This window comes from Lepus europaeus, chromosome 4 (genome assembly GCF_033115175.1).
Source record: "Lepus europaeus isolate LE1 chromosome 4, mLepTim1.pri, whole genome shotgun sequence".
NCBI lineage: Eukaryota > Metazoa > Chordata > Mammalia > Lagomorpha > Leporidae > Lepus > Lepus europaeus.
In genome coordinates, this window is record NC_084830.1 from 141,847,713 (window position 1) to 141,868,114 (window position 20,402).

The 20,402-nt window shown below is 39.3% G+C and overlaps 1 protein-coding gene across 1 annotated transcript; it reads right to left on the reverse strand.

Moving 5' to 3' along the window:
- Positions 1-950: 950 nt before the first annotated feature.
- Positions 951-19,722, reverse strand: MYOT (myotilin). The gene is made up of 9 exons (XM_062189757.1): positions 19,367-19,722; positions 13,875-14,049; positions 12,529-12,633; positions 9,219-9,265; positions 8,547-8,679; positions 6,340-6,547; positions 1,877-2,042; positions 1,325-1,458; positions 951-1,123 (listed from the first exon to the last, which is right to left on the reverse strand). Exons 1-9 carry the CDS (start codon positions 19,720-19,722, stop codon positions 951-953), a joined length of 1,497 nt encoding a protein of 498 aa, XP_062045741.1.
- Between the last annotated feature and the right edge of the window lie 680 nt (positions 19,723-20,402).

Consider the following 20,402-nt stretch of genomic DNA (forward strand, 5'->3'; position numbering starts at 1 on the left):
AGGGCTACTGTCCTAGCTTAGGGATAGTTTTTTTTTTTTTTTTTTTTTTTTTTTTTTTTTTTTAAGGATTTGTGCTTCTCTAAACTTGGACTTTCAGATGCTCATAAAATTATGCTTTCACATGTAATAGGTTATCTGAATTTGAAATTGTTGGAGGAAAGACAGCTATATAAAGGTATTCAAATTTACATTAAAGTGGATGACCCCTAGAGGCCTTTTATTTTTATTTTTATTTCAGGCTAAAAATCCTGAAGAATTGGAAATCTGTTTGGTTAAAATTACAAATTCAGGAGAGATTCAGTCATGGTTTAAGTTTTTCAAGTGCAAACCATGGAAAGTTTAGCTCAGTTTCAAGAGGAATTGATTGAGCTGTAAATGAGCTTCACACTGTTCTAGAATATAATATCATTGTCTTTTTTGGAGCTTGTTACTCATAGGTTCTCCTGAGTATTGTTTAATATATAAAACCCAGAAATTTTAAAAGTGTAGATTGTTGTGAAGAAAAGACAGTCTGTTTAAATATTTGAATTTTATTCTTCATAAAACTATGGAGCACTCAGATAATGTGTACTGTGTTAGTATTCCTACAAGAGAAAACAGTTGGAAGAATATGTAGAAAGCAGTACCTGTAAACCTTGTTACAAGCATTAGATGTTTTTAAAATGTTGATATTAATTTATAACCTGTAATTGTTAAATGTGTTGACTGAAATGTTATGATCTCACATTTTAAGAGTCTTCTACAATTACAAATCCATATGCTCAGATTTTCTGAAGTCGTCACAAATCAGAGAAGTAGAATGTGCAAGAGTCAAAGGATAAATATTAGAAATATATATTAGTTATATTATCTACTTAAAGCCATAATCTGTTAATACAGCTATGGGTTTATTTCAGAAATGTAACTGAATATATTCTCATAATGTAGTTGTGTTTTCCAGTGTTAAGTTATTAAAGTTCTTCACTTTCATAGAGTCCAGATTGAGCTGCCAGACGCTGAAATTCTCCTTCTGGGTTAAAAGCTTGTTTCACATCCAAGCCTCTCCCGTTAAGTGCTAAATATTTGCTGAAAGTTGGTCGAACACGTAACTGCTTAGGAGCTGGAAGAGTTTGATTTGGACGGGCTGAAATAGAACAAATAAAAGTTAATTCAGAAAACCTAAACGAATTGGCTGTGCTAGGTATTCATTATCAAACAGGAAAATAAAAGGAAAACTGATAATGTATGGGAGGTTTATACTGTGCTGGGATTTACTTTTTTTTTTTTTTTTTTATTAAATCCTGGTTAAATCCTTTAAAATGTGTGGGTTGATAGTGGGACATACCTGCAACATCTAATCTTGTGTTGCAGCTGGTGATCCCAGCTTCATTAACTGCAGATACAGTGTACCACCCAGCATCTTTCTTATTTACGTCTTTTATCAGTAAAGTAACTCTTCCAGCATTATCATGATATAAGCTGAAAAGAAACATTAAAAAAATCAAAGTTTAGGAATTAAATTTCCTGTGAGTTTCAGTGATTCTCTGACTTACAGAGTCATACTAATTAGAAGAAAAAGAAGCCTTTGCAAATTCTGTAACTATATTAAGTCATTGTCAAATAGCTGTTTTTTTTTTTTTTAACATTTCCCCTTAGTCTTATGCCATTTTTTCCCCCCTGAAATCATCTTTGTTTGTTGTCTACTGAAAAGGTAAATCCTAAGGCTTCTTTATACCTTAGATTTCTGATGAGTAGATTCTGGTTTATTGAAATTTTATTATGTTTGTATATACGGCTTAAAAACTAGACAAATAGAGATCATGATAGCATGCTATTTATAATGTATATTGAGGTGTAACTGGATTCATCTAGGTAAGGCTAGAGATACTCATCGTACCTTATTCGGTCAGTGTTGAAGTGTACCATTTCATTATTTCTCTTCCAGAAGAGTTTTGGTGGAGGTATAGCTGAGATCTGGCATTCTAGTTTCACTGACTCTCCTTCAAAAACTTTTTTGCTCTGTGGCTTGAAGATAAACATTGGTGCTCTTTTATGTTCTTTTGCTACATATGAAAAAACAAAATTCAAGTATTTGAAATATAAAAATTATATTAAATCAAAGTATTATGAAATTTGTATGATTTAAAAATTTTAAAAAGCAGGGCAGGCACTGTGGCATAGCAGGTAAAGCCGCTGCCTGTAGCACTGGCATCCCATTTGGGTGCTGATTCGAGTCCTGGCTGCTCCACTTCTGATCCAGCTTCCTGCTAAAGTGCTTGGGAAAGCAGCGAGGATGGCCTAAATCTTTGGGCCTCTGCACCCACATGGGAGAGCTGGTTGAAGCTCCTGGCTCCTGGCTTCATCCTGGCTTAGCTCTGGCCGTTGTAGCCTTTGGGGAGTGAACCAGCAGATCAAAGACTTCTCTCTCTCTCTGGCTTTGCCTCTCTCTCTCTGTAGCTCTTTCAAACAAACAAATAAATCTTTAAAAATTTTCTTTAAAGCAACAAGATGGAAACATTTTAGCTAAAATACTATAATATATAAAAATAATCATAGATTTAAAACTATGATGTAATGATTCATTGAATTTCTAATCCTGTTTTGTTTAAAGAATTTAAATCCTGTTCTCATTTGTCATCTCATGTACAGGGAGGCAGCATGGGTTTGGAAAGAGTACTAGAGAACTTAGGTTCAAATTCTCTACTGGTTCCATGAACCACATCATGTTGGGAAAATTTTGTTAGTATTTCTCTAAGCCTTAGTTTTATCTATCTATCTATCTATCTATCTATCTATCTATCTATCTATCTAGTTTCTGGGTAGAGGTGGCTGCTGTGTCTACCAGGCAAATTATTGTCAGGAACAATTGAGACAATCAATGAAGCGACTCTTTGTAAACTGGTTAGTAATATAAAATGTCAGTAATCATCATGACTTCACTTTTCTTCAATTTCCTGAGGGAAAAGAGAAAACAATAGCACAGTACTGTAACTTTGGCTTTCTAAAGGAAAAATGAGCAGATTGGGCAGATGCCAGCCTAGGTCTGTTTCTGCTGTAATATTATCATATTTCTGAAGACTTTGGCAAAATGGGATTTGTCCAAAGCTGAGTCACTTGAGTTAGTGTTTTTTTAAGATTCATTTGTTTATTTGAAAGTCAGAGTTAAAGAGAGTGAGAGAGAATTCTTCCATCTGCTGGTTCACTCCCCAAATGCTGTAATTGGCAGGGCTGGGCCAGTCTGAAGCTGGGAGCTAGGAGCTTCTTTGGGGTCTCCCGTGTGGGTGCAGAGGCCCAAGCACTTGGGCCATCTTCTGCAGCTCTCCCAAGCACATTAACAGGGAGCTGGATCAGAAGCAGAACAGCCAGATCTTGAACTAGAGCTAATATGGGATGCCGGCGCTGCAGACAGCTGCCTAACCTGCTGTGCCACAGCATTGGTCCCATGTTTTTGTTCCCAGCTAACTAGTTTTTTTCTTAGATCAAAGTGCCTCAGTATACTGTAAAGAAATTGTTAGGATTTTTCATTGATTTAGGTAGAAAAGAAATACAAGAAAATTTTCTGTTCTTTGGCATGATCAAGCTCTTATAAACAATGAGTTGTAGCAAAAGATCTCTTATGTAATATACTATGGTTTAAACCATTACAAATGTGGTATATTTAAAGCTTAAAACCAGACCCAGTTTTATGAGAAATGCCATCCCTATTACTGACAAATTTGAGACATGAGTTTTATCATAGTAGTTTTCTAAAGCAGGTAGGCATGTTCTTGTTACAATTAGAAAATAAATAAATATAATATAATGTAATATAATATAATATAATATAATATAAGACATTTGTCTTTCAGTTTTTTTTTTTAATTGAGAAACAGAGAGAGAGACAGTGAGAGAGACAAGGAGAGAGACTGTTAAATCTGGCTGAGTGAGCCCCCATCTGCTGGTTTACTCTCTGGCTAGGATTGGGAGCTTGGAGCCCAGGAACTCATTACAGTTCTACAGGGGTGATAGGGGCCCAACCACTTGAACCATTAACCTGCTGTCTTCCAGGATGTATTATCAAGAAGCTGGAAAAGGGGCTGGTGCCATGGCTCACTTGGCTAATCCTCCACCTGTGGCATCAGCATCCCATATGGGCACTGGGTTCTGGTCCCGGTTGCTCCTCTTCCAGTCCAGCTCTCTGCGGTGGCCAAGGAGGGCAGTGGAGGATGGCCCAAGTGCTTGGGCCCTGCTTCTGCATGGGAGACCAGGAGGAAACACCTGGCTCCTGGCTTCGGATTGGCCCAGCGCTGGCCATGGTGGCCATTTGGGGGGTGAACCAACGGAAGGAAGACCTTTCTCTCTGTCTCTCTCTCTCTCACTGTCTATAACTCTACCTGTCAAATAAAAAAAAAAAAAAAAAAAAAAAAAAAAGAAGAAGAAGAAGAAGCTGGAATAGAAAACAGTTGGGACTTGAATCCAGGTACTCTGATACTTGATTGTGTTGATTGTGGGCATTGTAATCTCTAGGCCTGATGCCTGCCCCTGTTCTTCAGTTTTAAACTGCTTAAAATTTTGACAGATTCTGATGTTTTTGTAAAACACGAGTCCAGGGTTAAGTTGCCGTCTGAAGTGCCAGCATCCTATATAGGTGCCAGTTCAAGTCCCAGTTGCTCTACTTCTGATCCAGCTCTCTGCTAATGGCCTGGGAAAGCAGTGGAAGATGGCCTAAGTGGTTGGGCCCCTGCACGAATGTGGGAGAACTGGTTTAACATATTTTCTTTTCTTTTCTTTTTCTTTTTTCTTTTTTTTTGACAGGCAGAGTAGATAGTGAGAGAGAGAGACAGAGAGAAAGGTCTTCCTTTTTGCCTTTGGTTCACCCTCCAATGGCCGCTGTGGCCGGCGCATCGTGCTGATCCGAAGCCAGGAGCCAGGTGCTTCTCCTGGTCTCCCATGCGGGTGCAGGGCCCAAGCACTTGGGCCATCCTCCACTGCCTTCCTGGGCCATAGCAGAGAGCTGGCCTGGAAGAGAGGCAACCGGGATAGAATCCGGCGCCCCAACTGGGACTAGAACCTGGTGTGCCGGCGCCGCAAGGCGGAGGATTAGCCTGTTGAGCCACGGCGCCGGCCGAGAACTGGTTTAAGCTCCTGGCTCTGGCCTGGCCTAGCCCAGGCTGTTGTGGCCATCTGGGGAGTGAACCAGTGAATGGAAGATCTCTCTCTTTCTCTCTCTGTGATGCTGCTTTCAAATATATAAATAGATCTTAAAAAAAAAAAACCGAGGCCGGCGCCGCGGCTCGACAGGGTAATCCTCTGCCTTGCGGCGCCGGCACACCGGGTTCTAGTCCCGGTCGGGGCACCGGATTCTGTCCCGGTTGCCCCTCTTCCAGGCCAGCTCTCTGCTGTGGCCAGGGAGTGCAGTGGAGGATGGCCCAAGTGCTTGGGCTCTGCACCCCATGGGAGACCAGGAGAAGCACCTGGCTCCTGCCATCGGATCAGTGCAGTGCGCTGGCCACAGCGCGCCAGCCGTGGCGGCCATTGGAGGGTGAACCAACGGCAAAGGAAGACCTTTCTCTCTGTCTCTCTCTCTCACTGTCCACTCTGCCTGTCAAAAAACCCACAAAAAACAAAAAACAAAAAAACCGAAAAACTATGCATTCAGATTGTTATTTAGACTCTAGACCAGAGAAACGATTATACTAAAATTTTCACATTGGGACCCTATAGTTACATCTAGAAGTGCTTATCTGCCTTGTTGGTCTATCTAGAATTATACTTTATTTATTTTCTTTCCTGAAAGGCTTTGGTGGTAGATTTGTCATTCTAGTTTCACTGACTCTCTTAAAGATGTCTTTTTTCCCTTTCATTATGTAGCTTGAAGATAAAAATCAGCTTTCTATTAGGTGTGTACACATTAAATATAATATCCTGTGGGCTTTTCCTCCTGAATACCTTTTTTTTTTTTTACACAATACTTTGAAACTACCTTTTTAGTGCTACTGTATTTTTTATTTTATTTTTTAGAAGATTTATTTATTTGAAAGGCAGAGTTACAGAGAGGCAGAAGCAGAGAGAAAGAGAGATCTTTCATCTGCTAGTTCACTCCCGAGATGGCCGCAACAGCCGGAGCTGCGCTGATCCAAAACCAGGAGCCAGGAGCTTCTTCCAGGTCTCCCACATGGGTGCAGGGGCCCAAGGACTTGGGCCATCTTCTAATACTTTCCCAGGCCATAGCAGAGAGCTGAATCGGAAGTGGGGCAGCCAGGACTTGAACTGGTGCCCATTTGGGATGCTGGCACTGCAGGTGGTGGCTTTACCTGCTGTGCCGCAGCGCTGACACCAGTGCTGCTGTATTTTAAGGAGCCCCTCAAAAACTTATCTTACCCAGGACATCAAGCTGCACAGTGAAGGTGGCTTCTCCTGCTCTGTTCTTGGCAACACACACATAAGCTCCTGCATCTGAAGCTCTGACTACTTCAAAGATGAGTGAATGGAAGCCCTTCTCAGACACTATCATTTTATGCAAATCATCTGATTGAACTGGTCTTCCATTCAGGTACCATGACACATCAGGAGCTGGCAGTCCACTCACCTAGAAATAAAAATACAAGGAGATGACAGTTTCAAATTATTGTATTGCTGGGACCCATTTGTCCATTTATGAATTTTAATAATTCAGTAACTGAGTGGCTTTGTGTTTGACTATGCAGAGTTCATAAAGATATTTATAATTAGAAATGTAGGAATTAAATGTCTTGAAATTAATATAAAATTTTCAGATTATCTCAAACCATATGTAGTTCATTCACATGCAATCTCAGGCTGTTTAAGATCTCTTACAGGTCAGAGTACTTGGTGCAGTGGGTTATGCTGCTGCCTACGATGCTGGCATTGCATATAAGCACTGGTTTGAGTATCTTGGCTGCTTTCCTTCTGATCCAGCTTCCTGCTAATGTGCCTGAGAAAGCAGTGGAAGATGGCAGAAGTGTTAGGGCTCCTGCCACCAAGCGGGAGACCTGGATGGTATTCTAAGCTTCTGGCTTTGGCTTAGCCTAGCCCCAGCCATTGTGGTCATTCAGGGAGTGAACAAGCAGATAGAAAATTTTCTGTCTCTCTCTCTCTCACTGCCTTTCAAATAAATAAATAAATAAATAAATAAATAAATAAATCTTTCCAAAGAATCTCTTAACTACTGTATTTAGAATATTAATTCATATTATATATTTGTATCCACAAGGAACATGGAAGTCATGTAGCATTTCATTTCATTGTGATTCACAGTGAAGTGGCAGGGCATGTGTGTGAGACTTGCTGGTCTAATGTTAGAATGAGTTTTAAAGATTTTTAAATCATTTTTATTTATTTGAAAGAGAGAGAGGGAGATAAAGGGAGAGAACAAGAGAGATATATTTTCTATCTACTGATAGCTTTTATCTGCTGGTTCACTCCCTAAATGCCCTGGGCTGGACCAGACTGAAACTAGGTGTCAGGAACTCAATCCAGGTCTCTTGTGGGTGGCAGAGACCTATGTACTTGAGCCATTACCACTGCCTCCAGGATGTGCATTAGCTGGAAGCTGGATTGGAGGTAGAGCTGGGAATTAGACCTTGGCACTCTGATGGTGGATACAGGGTCCCAGCTGATTTCTTAAGCTCTGACTTTTCTAAAATAGAGTAGTGAGTATATAGATGGTGGTGAGTTAGATGTTTTATGACTCTTAACAGTTAAATCCAGTGTTAAGCCTGTTAAGCCTTAATACTAACTTTTTTTTTTTTTTGACAGGCAGAGTGGATAGTGAGAGAGAGAGACAGAGAGAAAGGTCTTCCTTTTTGCCTTTGGTTCACCCTCCAATGGCTGCTGCGGCCGGCGCATCTCGCTGATCCGAAGCCAGGAGCCAGGTGCTTCTCCTGGTCTCCCATGCGGGTGCAGGGCCCAAGCACTTGGGCCATCCTCCACTGCCTTCCTGGGCCATAGCAGAGAGCTGGCCTGGAAGAGAGGCAACCGGGATAGAATCCGGCGCCCCAACTGGGACTAGAACCTGGTGTGCCGGCGCTGCAAGGCGGAGGATTAGCCTGTTGAGCCACAGCGCCGGCCACTAACTTTCTTTCATAAGGAACCCAGAAGAATATTTTATAAGAAAAAGTTCTGCAAAATGAGGATAATAAAAAATGAACATTCTTCTAAAGAGTTATTCTAGCCTGAAGAACTCTTAGGCCAAGAGAAGGGTGATGGCTTGAATTTCTGGATGGAAGAGAATTAGAGAAGCCTTGTAGTTTAGAAATCTATGATAGCATCACTTATATAGAATATTAGGTGTATGTGTTTACTCAGTTAATTTTCATAGCTTTACGAGGTAAGCATATTTGTTAATTTGCTAGATGAGGAGATGAAAGCACAAGAGCAGTTAAGTGACTGGCGTCAGATTGCACAGATGGCAAGTGGCAGAGCCAGGGTTCAAGCCCTGATCAGCTTGGCTCTAGAATTTGTGTTCTTATCCATTGCATAGTATTTATCAAGCTGAGTGGCAAGCTCCAAGTAGGAAGAGGACATTTTTCAAAAACCTAGTATCCCCAATATTTTTTAAGTCTTACTTTGAAGTCCATTCTGCAGAATCTTCCTTCGTCAATTGATATGTTCTCTGGCACTTGAATGAAACGTGGTGGGTAAAATTTCTCCTGGATTGCATCCTGATCATTCACATCTCCCCTGGAAGATGATCTGCTTCTGTAAAGATATTTTCATCATTGCTGCTTCAATGTTATCATTGCTTTTGTTTTCACATTAATATGAGAGTTCAGACATCAAATTTGAAAGCCCAGAGTCTATGATTTGATCTGGTAGTATAATAGTAGAATAAAACCTTAGAGGGTGTGTTTGATGTTTTAACGTTAGAAATGGTAACAATGTAGAAACATCTGGTACAAATTGTACATCTTCATTTTTTTACAGTGCCATGAATTGAATTAAATTAAATGCAGAGTGCTTTATAGGTTATTATTATCACCTCTAAAGATTATATAATTTGAATTTTCATTGTCATGAAAAAGTTAACAGAAACATAGTCTCAGCTTCTTTGTCCAAAACATTTAAAGAACTTTTGAAGTAGTTTGGATAATTTATATGATATTGAGATCATCATCTTAGACATTAGAAAATTTCCATTATATTCTTTAAAAAGGTATTTAGTAAGCTGGAGTATTTTATAAATATTAACACTGAAAACATTTCAGATAGCAGAACATGTATTTTTTAAAAAATTTTACCTTACTTGTGATGTAGGAACTTGTAGGCGTGCGTGTTCTGAGTTTTGCTGCTTGAAATCAAAATAAAGAGAGAATGTTAATACACAGTTAACTTAAAATGAAGCAGTATTAAGAAGAAATAGTTGAAAGGAACATTTCTATTTTGGCTGTATTTGTATAGTCATATTCTATATATTCACTTTTTTGTAAAGATTTATTTATTTGAAAGGCAGAGTTATGGAGAGAGAGGGAGAGACAGAGGAAGAGAGACAGAGAGAGCTATCTGCCATCTGCTGATTCATTCCCTAAATTGCTGCAGTGGCCAGGACAGGGCCAGGCTGAAGCCAGGAACCAGGAGCTTTATCCAGGTCTCCCAAGGGGTGTCAAGTACCCAAGTACTTTGGCCATCTTCCACTGACTGGAAGTGGAGCAGTTGGGATATGAACCTACACCCCTATGGGCATTGCAGAAAGTGGCTTAACTCGCAGTGCCACAACATCGGCCCATATATTCACTTTTTAAGCATTTAAATACAGTGCACTAACCTACTACTACTCTAGCAAGAATTATTAGCACTATTCAATAGATACTATTTATGAAAATAAGCTAGACCTGGAATTGATGCTGGTTCATTTTTCAGTTGATTATGACAAAGGATGATGTGTCACTCCGGTGTACGTGAAGTAGGAACACATAGTACAGATTGTTCTTGAGTAAAACAGAAATAGACATGAAGTCACTTGTGTTGGCATTAGGTACAAGGTATTATGCCTACTGCTCAAAAGTGGCACCAACAGCAGTAAACACCGGGCTGGAAAATGCTTCTCTTTTTAGCTCCTGGCACAAAATCCTGTTGGACATCATTGAAGATATGTGTAATTGTGAAAAACAATATTAATTACTTCCTGTTTAATAAAAGTATATTTAAGCAAAACATCTTTTAGGATTTATATCCAATCACCAGAAAATTATTTCTATTTAAGAGTAAAGTCAGAAAGTGATGAGAATTATAATAGAGAAATTGATTAAATATTTAAGACTTACTCTGTGTATTTCACTGTGCTTAACACAGAGTGAGATGAAAAGAAATAGAAAGTAAAGTCTCAGTCTAAATATCTGCAACATATTTGTATAGAACACAGAAAATCTGAGAATGAATAATTTGAGGATGAATCGGTTTAATGTATTTTGTCATTTCTAAAACAAAAGTCTTACAACTAAAAATTTTTGGATAGCCTTAAGATTCTTTAGGGAAAACATCATAGAACTAGTCAATTCAGTGATCAATTTTTTTTGTTGTAGTTGTCGCCAGCCATGGCGGCCATTTTGGGGGTGAACCAACGGAAAAAGGAAGACCTTTCTCTTTGTCTCTCTCTCTCTCTCTAACTCTGCCTGTCAAAAAAAAAAAAAAAGTGTGGTTGGGGCCGGCAGTGCTGGCATTCCATATGGGCGACGGTTCAAGTCCCGGCTGCTCCACTTCCCATCCAGCTCTCTGCTATGCCCTGGGAAAATGGTGGGAGATGGCCCAAGTCCTTGGGTCCCTGCACCCACATGTAAGACCGGGAAGAAACTCCTGGCTCCTGGCTTCGGACTGGCGCAGCTCCGGCCATTGTGGCCATCTGGGGAGTGAACTAGTGGATGGAAAACCTCTCTCTCTCTCTCTGCCTCTATGTAACTCTGCCTTTCAAATCAATCAATCAATCATTTTTTTTTAATATGGTTAAAATATCCAAATTACATTTTTGACTTTTTTCTATAGTGGTGGTTTGAACACGCATATAGTTTTACTCCAAGATGTGATATTTCAGTTATACTACAGTTTGATGATATTTTGTATTACTTGGGATAATCTTTGAAATATACAAAAATGTAAGATTTACCTTTTCTGATTTCATGATGATATGTTTATGTTGCTATCTTTTTTCCAAATACTATTGTCTGCATTTTAAAAGATTTTAAAGAATGAATGAGAAAAAAATATATCCTTGTTCTTGGAGTTGGATATTGTGCATTTATAAGATTAACTATCATCACTAAAAACGTTGCTTTGAGTAATCTCTGCTAGTAGAGTTGGGTTTGTTTCTTGTTTGTAATCTTCCATACTAAGTCCAGAGTTCAACATGTAGTAGGTTCTCCATGTAAATTTGTTGAATGAATGAATGAATGAATGAACTATTCAGTAGCTAAAATGAAATTGTGTTTTCAGTTTCTAGTTCTTGCTCTGTTAGATCTTGCTCCATCCTTTTTAGTAGATCTAGTCACATTCAATGAAAACAAAAATCTTAATTTCAGTTTTTTATTCTTGGAAGCTTGCATTTCTTTAGTTTAGTTTCATCCCTGTGGCTCCCAGTTTCTTGTGGACTTTATAATAGGGAATGAAGGATAACTACAGAAGGAAGCCAGTGATAATGCTTCAGTCTCACTCTCCAACTGTGTGTTTCTCTCTGGGTTTAGTTACTTGTTACAATCAAGTTGACCAGGTATAAGCATATGTGAATACATTTTATGCTCTCCATAAAGTTAATCCTTTCTTTGGAAGGATAATTTTGTTAATCTTAGAGCCATTACAACAGTTTTTGTTGTTGATTTATTTATTTATTTATTTGAAAGGCAGAGTTACAGAAACAAAGAAGTAGGGAGAGAGAGACTCCATCTTCCATCCTCTGGTTCACTCTCCAAATGGCCACAATGGCCAGGGCTGGGCTAGGCCAAAGCCAGGAGCCAGGAGCTTAATCCTGGTCTCCCATGTGGGTAGCAAGGCCCCAAGGATTTGGGCCATCTTATGCCTTTCAGGCACATTAAAAGGGAGCTGGATCAGGAGTGGAGCAGCTGGGACTCGAATCTGTGCCCATATGGAATGCTGGTGCTGCAGGCAGTGCTTAACTCTGCTGTGCCATAGAGCCACCAGTTTTTCTTTTTAATAAACATTTTTTGAAAAAAGAGACATTAAAAAAGGAATTGGATGTTTCATTACTACCACAAGTGTGTTTTAAGACATTGTAATGATAAACAACTTAAAAGAAAAGACTAATTTGGTTTAGAGTTTTAACATGTCCTGAAAGTAAAGATTCATAACTATAAATTTTCTCTCCATATAGATGTTGTAGAAGGAGTCCTAGGTATAACTGACCTATAAATACTTGATAATAACTATACCATTTCTGATGTTTTGACTCGGGTAAACTTTTAAATTATGTATTAGATACAATATACATTATTGTATATAAATTGTGTATATACATAGGTATTCATTTGTATGTGTGTGTTTTCTTTTTTTGCACATCGTTACACAAAATGAAAGCATTCCAGTGGATAGATTATTTTAATTTACCTGTGTTGAATACTGTGTATCACTGTCATTTTGAGCTTGAAACACAGCAGCTGCATTCTGTGGTCCCAGCAATCTGCGAGCCATCTTCTCCTCATATGTTAACCGCTTTAAAGAAATAAGTTATTAAGGACACAGTAATGAGATTTAATAAAAAAATGTTTATATAGGTGTATCTTAAAATCACCACTCTAAATCAGAACCTCAAAGAAATATAAGCCAATATACTGAATTATTGATTTTATGGTTTTAAAAAGCCATTTCTTCCATTCAAAATATTTCTTTAATTTTAGTGCCACTTTCCTTATATATGGTAAAAATTAGTGTAGGCTTTCTTTTTGCTCATAAGAAATGCAGGCATCTCACCTTTAAAGAAAGCTCTCCTAAGTAAAGGGAAAATCTCCTTCCTCCTTGTTTTGCATATTTTAATCTGCTCTGTTTTTGAACATAGCACTTCATGTCCTTATACTTAGAAATAACTTTCATTAAATGGACACTGAATATTTAACCACACCAACTTATAATTGAGAGCAGATGATTTGCTAAATATATTTGTATTAAAGTCATAAAGTGCTGTTTCAGAGATAAGTGACTAAGATAATGTGTACACTAGGCACCACATAAAAAATTAAAGCTGTAGTCATTTACCCATGATTATTAAACACCAAAGTACATGAAGAAATTGAGTTGGCAGTATCTTTCATTAGTTATCTGGCTATCAGACATTTTCATTAAATGAAATTTAATGAAATAAAATTTTCATTAAATCATTTGGATAGATTTTTCCTTTGTATCCTTTTTTTTTTTTTTAAAGTGGCTGCACTTTTCTTCCTGCAGCCTTTATTTTATTTATTTTTTTTGACAGGTAGAGTGATAGACAGTGAGAGAGAGAGAGACAGAGAGAAAGGTCTTTCTTCCATTGGTTCACTCCCCAAATGGCCGCTACAGCCGGCACTGTTCCGATCTGAAGCCAGGAGTCAGGTGCTTTTTCCTGGTCTCTCATGCAGGTGCAGGGGCCCAAGCACTTGGGCCATCCTCCACTGCCCTCCCGGGCCACAGTAGAGAGCTGGACTGGAAGAGGAGCAACTGGGACTGGAACCTAGTGCCCATATGTGATGCCAGCGCCGAAGGCGGAGGATTAACCAAGTGAGCCACGGCGCCGGCCCCCCCTTTGCATCCTTTTAATACTGAAAACCGAGAGATGATTTCATGCAGAGAAATGTAGATTAAGACCTATTATTCCTTCTTTTTAGACAATCCTATTCTTTGCTGAGTGTGTGGATATAGAACTTATTGAAATTATATTATAGTTAAATTGGCTTTTTGTACAAAATAGACATTTTGCCCACTTGATTTCCATTATGAAGAAGGGTGTCCTTGCTTTTCAACTTTCTCTCCAGATCTTGAATCAAAGCTTCTTTTGATCCTTGTATTTCATGGTCAGGAGTCCTTGGTGTTGCCTTCGCATTTGCAGTTTGGGATGGGTGAGCATTTACAGGTTGGCCAACTGAGGATTGTTGGTAGCTTTATAAAGGAAAAAAAATATTTTTTAAAAATTCTTTTTCTTTGCTCTTTAAGAAGGGAAAATATATTTAATTGTTTCCCAAATAGTGGGTTTAGATAGATTGTCCCTGTGCAGATTGTAAAACCAGCTAGCCTAAGTATAAAGATTTTTAATGTCTCTTTCAGTGAACATACTACTATTAGGGTAGAGGTGACAGATTCCATTAATCATTACACATGTTCCTTCTTGCTCTATCAGTATATTTTCTAAGGCCTGTCAGTCATCCATAACTACTTTAAACAGAGTGTCCACAGAACTGAGTGCTAGCTATACAAAAAAAATTTTCAAGAGACTTCCATAGTCTTGGCAGCTCATGACAAGAGCCTTGGGTGATTACTGATGTCATAAATAAGTGTCAGTTGTTAAATCAACAACAGGAGTCACTATGCACTTATTCCCCATGTAGGATCTCTGTCTTTAATGTGTTGTACTATGAGAATTAACGGTAAAACTAGTACTCAAATAGTACTTTATACTTTGTATATCTGTGTGGTAACAAACTGTTGAAATTGTTACTTAGTATATTTTAAGTTGATCTTCTGTTTATAAAGATAATTGAAAATGAATCTTGATGAAGAATGGGATGGGAGAGGGAGTGGGAGATGGGATGGGCGTGTGAGGGAGGTTATGGGGGGAAAAACTGCTATAACCCAAAAGTTGTACTTTTGAAATTTATATTTATTAAATAAAAGTTAAAAAAATTAAAAAAAGGGAAAAAATTCTCAAAGTAAGATGTATCTAAAATAGAATTGGCCTCATTTTGTAATTCACTTTTAGCTATGCTGAGTTTATCATTTAGTAGTACTGGTATTTAAAACACCAGTTGCCCTAGTATCAATCAAGAAGAATTTTATAGGAATGGTTACTACATTATTTTTATCTTTACAAATGAGAATTAAGTGGCAGGAGGAAGAATTGAGAAAGTGACAGTAATGAGGCCACGCATTTGGCCCAGCCCTTTGAACCCTTTTTGGGATGCCCATGTACCATATCAGAGCACCTGGGTTTGAGTCCTGGCACTCCCTGGGGACCAGGCCTGCCCTGCCCTGCCCATGATGGGCATTTGGGGAGTGAACCAATATTGTGAGTGACCTCTGTCTCTCTGTTTTTCTCCTCCAACTCCATCTCTGCCTTTCAAAAACAAAAACAAAACAACAAAAAAAACAAAACCCAGCCAAACAACAACAACAACAACAAAAACCCAAACCAAAAAAATGGAGGGAGATAGATAAAGAGATATAAATTGAAAAATGGATTTGGAAAAAAACAAATTCAAGTAGCATTTAAAGACCTTGGTTTAAGTCCTTATTTCACGTACTGATCTTTTCTTCTGAGGTGTCCCTGGCCCCTCCCAAAGTTCCCCGTGTTGATTCTGATAGAGGGTGGGGACCTTATTCAGGGACTCCTATGTTTTTAAATCTGTTAGGTAGTTCCCTTTTCACAGTGCTTTGTTCGGTTTTCACCTTGTTTATTCATTTAGGGCCCTGTGAGGGGCTTGCTTATATCAACCTTTTTTTTTTTTTTTTTTTGACAGGCAAAGTTAGACAGTGAGAGAGACAGACAGAGAGAAAGGTCTTCCTTTTTCCGTTGGTTCACCCCCCAAATGGCCGCTACGGCCGGCGCTGCGCCGATCTGAAGCCAGGAGCCAGGTGCTTCTTCCTGGTCTCCCATGCAGGTGCAGGACCCAAGTACTTGGGCCATCCTCCACTGCCTTCCCAGGCCACAGCAGAGAGCTGGACTGGAAGAGGAGCAACCGGCACAGAACTGGAGCCCCAACTGGGACTAGAATGCAGAGTGCCAGCACCGCAGGTGGAGGATTAGTCAAGTGAGCCGCGGCGCCGGCCTGTATCAACCTATTTTATGTGGGAAAACTGGCAACTGCACTCAACAAATGTTTTACCATTATTATAATGAATGCTATCCAGTTATCCACTTGGGACACCCGAAGTCTGTTGTCTGACATATTCCTGTCCAGAAATTCTTAAGGAAATTAAAAAGACTTGTGAACTAAGTGTATCTCCTCTGAGTAGATTTTGCTGGCATTGAGACTTGATTAATAATCATTACCTTGCAAACATATTGAAGAAAAGGGGTCATATTACTTTCTCATGTATATTCACTAAGGGAACCATTAGTGTAGGAGATACTGTCAGTTAAATGAATGGATGTTTTTCATTGTAATCAATACACTTTGTATTGAAAGTTGATGAGACAATTCTCTTTCTCGTGTTTTAAATTTTCATGGCATGTGTATTAATTACTAACTGAAGTCTGATTTGTTCATTTACTAGTCAAACCAAGATTTTAAATAATTAGCTTTTTCTTTTTAAATACTGAGTCCCTAGGCCAAAGAGGGAAAATTCCTTTGATTTTATAGATCTCATATTTCTCCAACTGTATGGGATTATAGTAGCCTACTGGGTATTTTTAATGCCAGCTTGTCATTTTTATAAAAGTGAATTAACATTAAATAATTCCTTTTTCAGATGTGATATCTGAGAACTTCTGAGGGATTATCAAAACCAAGCCTGGAAATCACTGATGGGTATGTAACCTTGGTCACTGTTCACTGAATACCCCCATTATTCTTAGTTTACATGACTTGTTAGGTCTTGATACCTATTACTATTTATAAGCTAATACTGTACACTATTTTAGATGTCTTTTCCCCTATCATTAATTATACAAATTCTTAATTTTATTACAGATCAGAAAACTGAATCACCAAACAGGCGAGGTGCTTGCTAGATATCACATAGCAGGACTTTTTTTTTTTTTTTTTTTTTGACAGGCAGAGTGGACAGTAGAGGGAGACAGAGAGAAAGGTCTTCCTTTTTGCTGTTGGTTCACCCTCCAATGGCCGCCGTGGTAGGCGCGCTGCGGCCGGCGCACCATGCTGTTCCGATGGCAGGAGCCAGGTGCTTCTCCTGGTCTCCCATGGGGTGCAGGGCCCAAGCACTTGGGCCATCCTCCACTGCACTCCCTGGCCACAGCAGAGAGCTGGCCTGGAAGAGGGGCAACCGGGACAGGATCGGTGCCCTGACCGGGACTAGAACCCGGTGTACCGGCGCTGCAAGGCGGAGGATTAGCCTGTTAAGCCATGGCGCCAGCTATATAGCAGGACTTTCAGAAGGAGTAATTAGAATTACAGACTTACCCTCAACTTCTAGTATGTGGTTCGATCAACTGAATAAAAAGTTTGCATGAGGGTCTCCTACTGATAAAAGGTTAAATAAAGCTTTCATTTTTTCTTCCTTAGGTTAGATACCAAGGGATTATTTTAAAAAATAGGGCAAACTTGAGCCCCTCATAACAATGAAGGAGTTATGTACAAACATTCAAAGGGCCAGGGTTTTCCACCTGTACAGCTGGACACAGAATTGGTGTCAAGTAGCTTTGAGAAGATTAAAAGAGTTATCTATGGTTGCTGAAAATGGAACAGCTAAAGCTGGATCTTTGATCTCTGGTTTGGGGACCCTTCTAAATTTTGTTTCTTATTTTTTTAAAAGAAATTTATTTAGTTGACAGAGATACAGAGAGATAGGGAGAGATAGAGATCTTTGACCTGCTGGTTCACTCCCCAAATGGCCACGATGTACAGGGCTGGGCCAGGCCAAGGTCAGGAGCAAGGAGCTTCATCTGGGTCTCCCATGTGTGTGCAGGAGCCCAAGAACTTGGGCCATATTCTGCTGCTTTCCCAGGTGCATTAGAGGTGAGCTGGATTGGAAGTGGAGCAGCTGGGACATGAACTGGGCCCATATGGGATGCTGGTGTTGCAGGCAGTAGCTTAACCCGCTGTACCACAGTGCTGGTTCTTATTCTCACTTTTTGGCTTTAATCCTGATTTCTTAGATCTGTGCACAGAGCTAGGGACATGGTTGAGGCTTAGTTTGATTGTTTATTTCCTGGCCAAGAATTTGGATTAGGATCGAAACAATTTACTAAGAAAATTATTGCAGTCAAAAAAGGGCTATTTTAGATTTAAAAATACTCACATGGAGAATTTTGAATGAAATAGTTGAGAGATGGATGGAAAATGATCATCTGGATGAATGTAACCAAGAAAAATCTACAGTGCCTGGTATGGGTATAATGGGAATATGGGAGATAGGAGCTAGCGAGAGGACTCTTAATTTTTGAAGAAATCTTTTTAAAACATTAGGTCAGACCCATAAGAAATGTGTTACAGGTGAAAAGCAGTTGACTGTCAGCCCTTTCAAATGATTCAACAGAATACCTATAGGATTTTAACTTTTTTTTGGCTTTCTTGGTTTTTATTTTTAAAAATATTGAAAAAGTTACTTAGCAAATTGAATTGCTGTACTTGGTTCAAGTAGGCAGAGTTGTAACCAATGATAATAATTTCTAAAAAGATTAGTGTCTAGAAACAGGGAAAAATATGAGTTGCAGTGAATGTGTCAGTAAGCCTGCAGTGAAACATTCCATCAGACAATTTCTGAGATGCTTCTGATTTAATTTTCTGATGTTTTCACCAGCCAAGAAATGGGAAAACTGATAGCTCTAAGTCTGCATGCGCACAAAGTATTCAGTTCATGTTTTAAAAAAAGCACCACTACATGTCCTTCTCGTATCAGGTTCTCCTCAGACAGTCTTAGGTTACTCCTCATATTAAGCCCAGCCCACCCAGTTTGAACAATGTGTGTTTTTAAATGCCAAAGGAAATCTTGAAGCCATAAGCCTTCAACTGTTTAAGCCTACCTTCCAATCATAGGAAAATTCACACGTGTGAGTGTCCAAATTCCAGATTTTTAAAGTTTGTTAATTTCAGTCTTTATTCAGCCCAGTGGATATTCAGGATTAGAGGGGGAAATGGGTAGGAAGAAAAGCCCAAGACTGACAGGAAACTCAATAGCCTTTGCTTATGTGGGAGGAAATTCTAGCTGAAGGAGAGCAGACAGGTGTTCTTCATCTCTGGTGAGTGTAGACCGGAGGAATTAAATTTACAGCATGAGGAACTTAGCTAGAAACTAGTGGAAAAGGTCACTGTTGTTGGGCATGTTAGAATTTATGTTTTTGAAGATGGAAAATAATTGGTAAGTGTTTGGAATAATAGGTAAGTTAGATTCAGCTCAGCCTGGACACTGGAGAATGGATTGAAATAATACCTCAAATGCCAGTTCCCTGGTTCCCGTGTGTCCTAGGAGAATTATGGGATGAGACTGAGCGATCTCATTGCCTTTCTGTACAGTAAAGCGTGCTCTCAGATCTCCTGTCTGTAAACTCACTTGTATGTGCAGTATATAAAAATTCACTTACTTGGAGTCCACAGTGGAAGGGATTTTACTGCTGCTGTAATCAGGCTGTGATGGTAATATGGAGCTGAGGAAGCTGGCTGGGGACTGATTATAGGCGGCTGTAACCCTTTGGCCTTGATTGGAGCCAGCAAGCTGCTGGGGAGAAGCAGGGAAGGCAGAGGAGGACATGGTGATGTGAGAGCTCATTGTTGAGGAGGCAGAAAATCTTTGCTCTGTGCACTGGCGAGGATGGATGGTAATGGAAGACTGTTTGGTCTGGCTAGAGAAGCTGGAGGTTTCCGGTCCAGGAGGCTGTGATCTGGAGCCACATGGATTTTGGGACTGGATGAAGTGTTTTGGACGTTCATAGTTAAACATGCTTAGCTGGTAGATGGACGGTGAAGGCGAATTATTACTATAAAGATTTATTCCTGGAAGAGTAGGGTCCTGGATTTGGGGCTGAATGCCTGGAATTACTGACGGTCGCAAGGAACCAGAAGCAACCTTGATCCGCCCCTCCTTGTTGAGATCTTGAGGATTCTGTGTTTCTGGCTTTGGTAGAGTGGCCTTCTCTTGAAGAATAGTGTTCCTTTAAAGGGAGAAAATAATTAAGTTACAATTTTTGATGAAACAACATCTTGTTTAATATCTATAGGACTTTATGTGTTTATTCTTTTTTTTTTTAACTTAATACTGCCTCAAAGTGGAAATTTCATGGCTTTTATACTGCCCTTTCTTTTCTGTCTTGGTTTGCGCAAATGACCTCTCCTGTGAGAAAAAAATGAAAGCACACTCAGAGGCTGGCTTCCAGATGCAGGGCACAAGGTTGAGTTTACTGTGGTCATTTGTGAATAGAAATTTTGTGATGATGCTCAGTGTGATAATTTTAAGCTTTTGCCCAGAGGCTGTAATTTTTGTTAACCACAGAGATTCAAGTATTGAATATTAATATTAATACTAAGCTAAATATTAACATGTCAGACCTTAATTTAGTATGATTCTCCCTATTGTCCATCAAAATATATTAACAGCCCTTCTGATACACACAAGTTAACTAA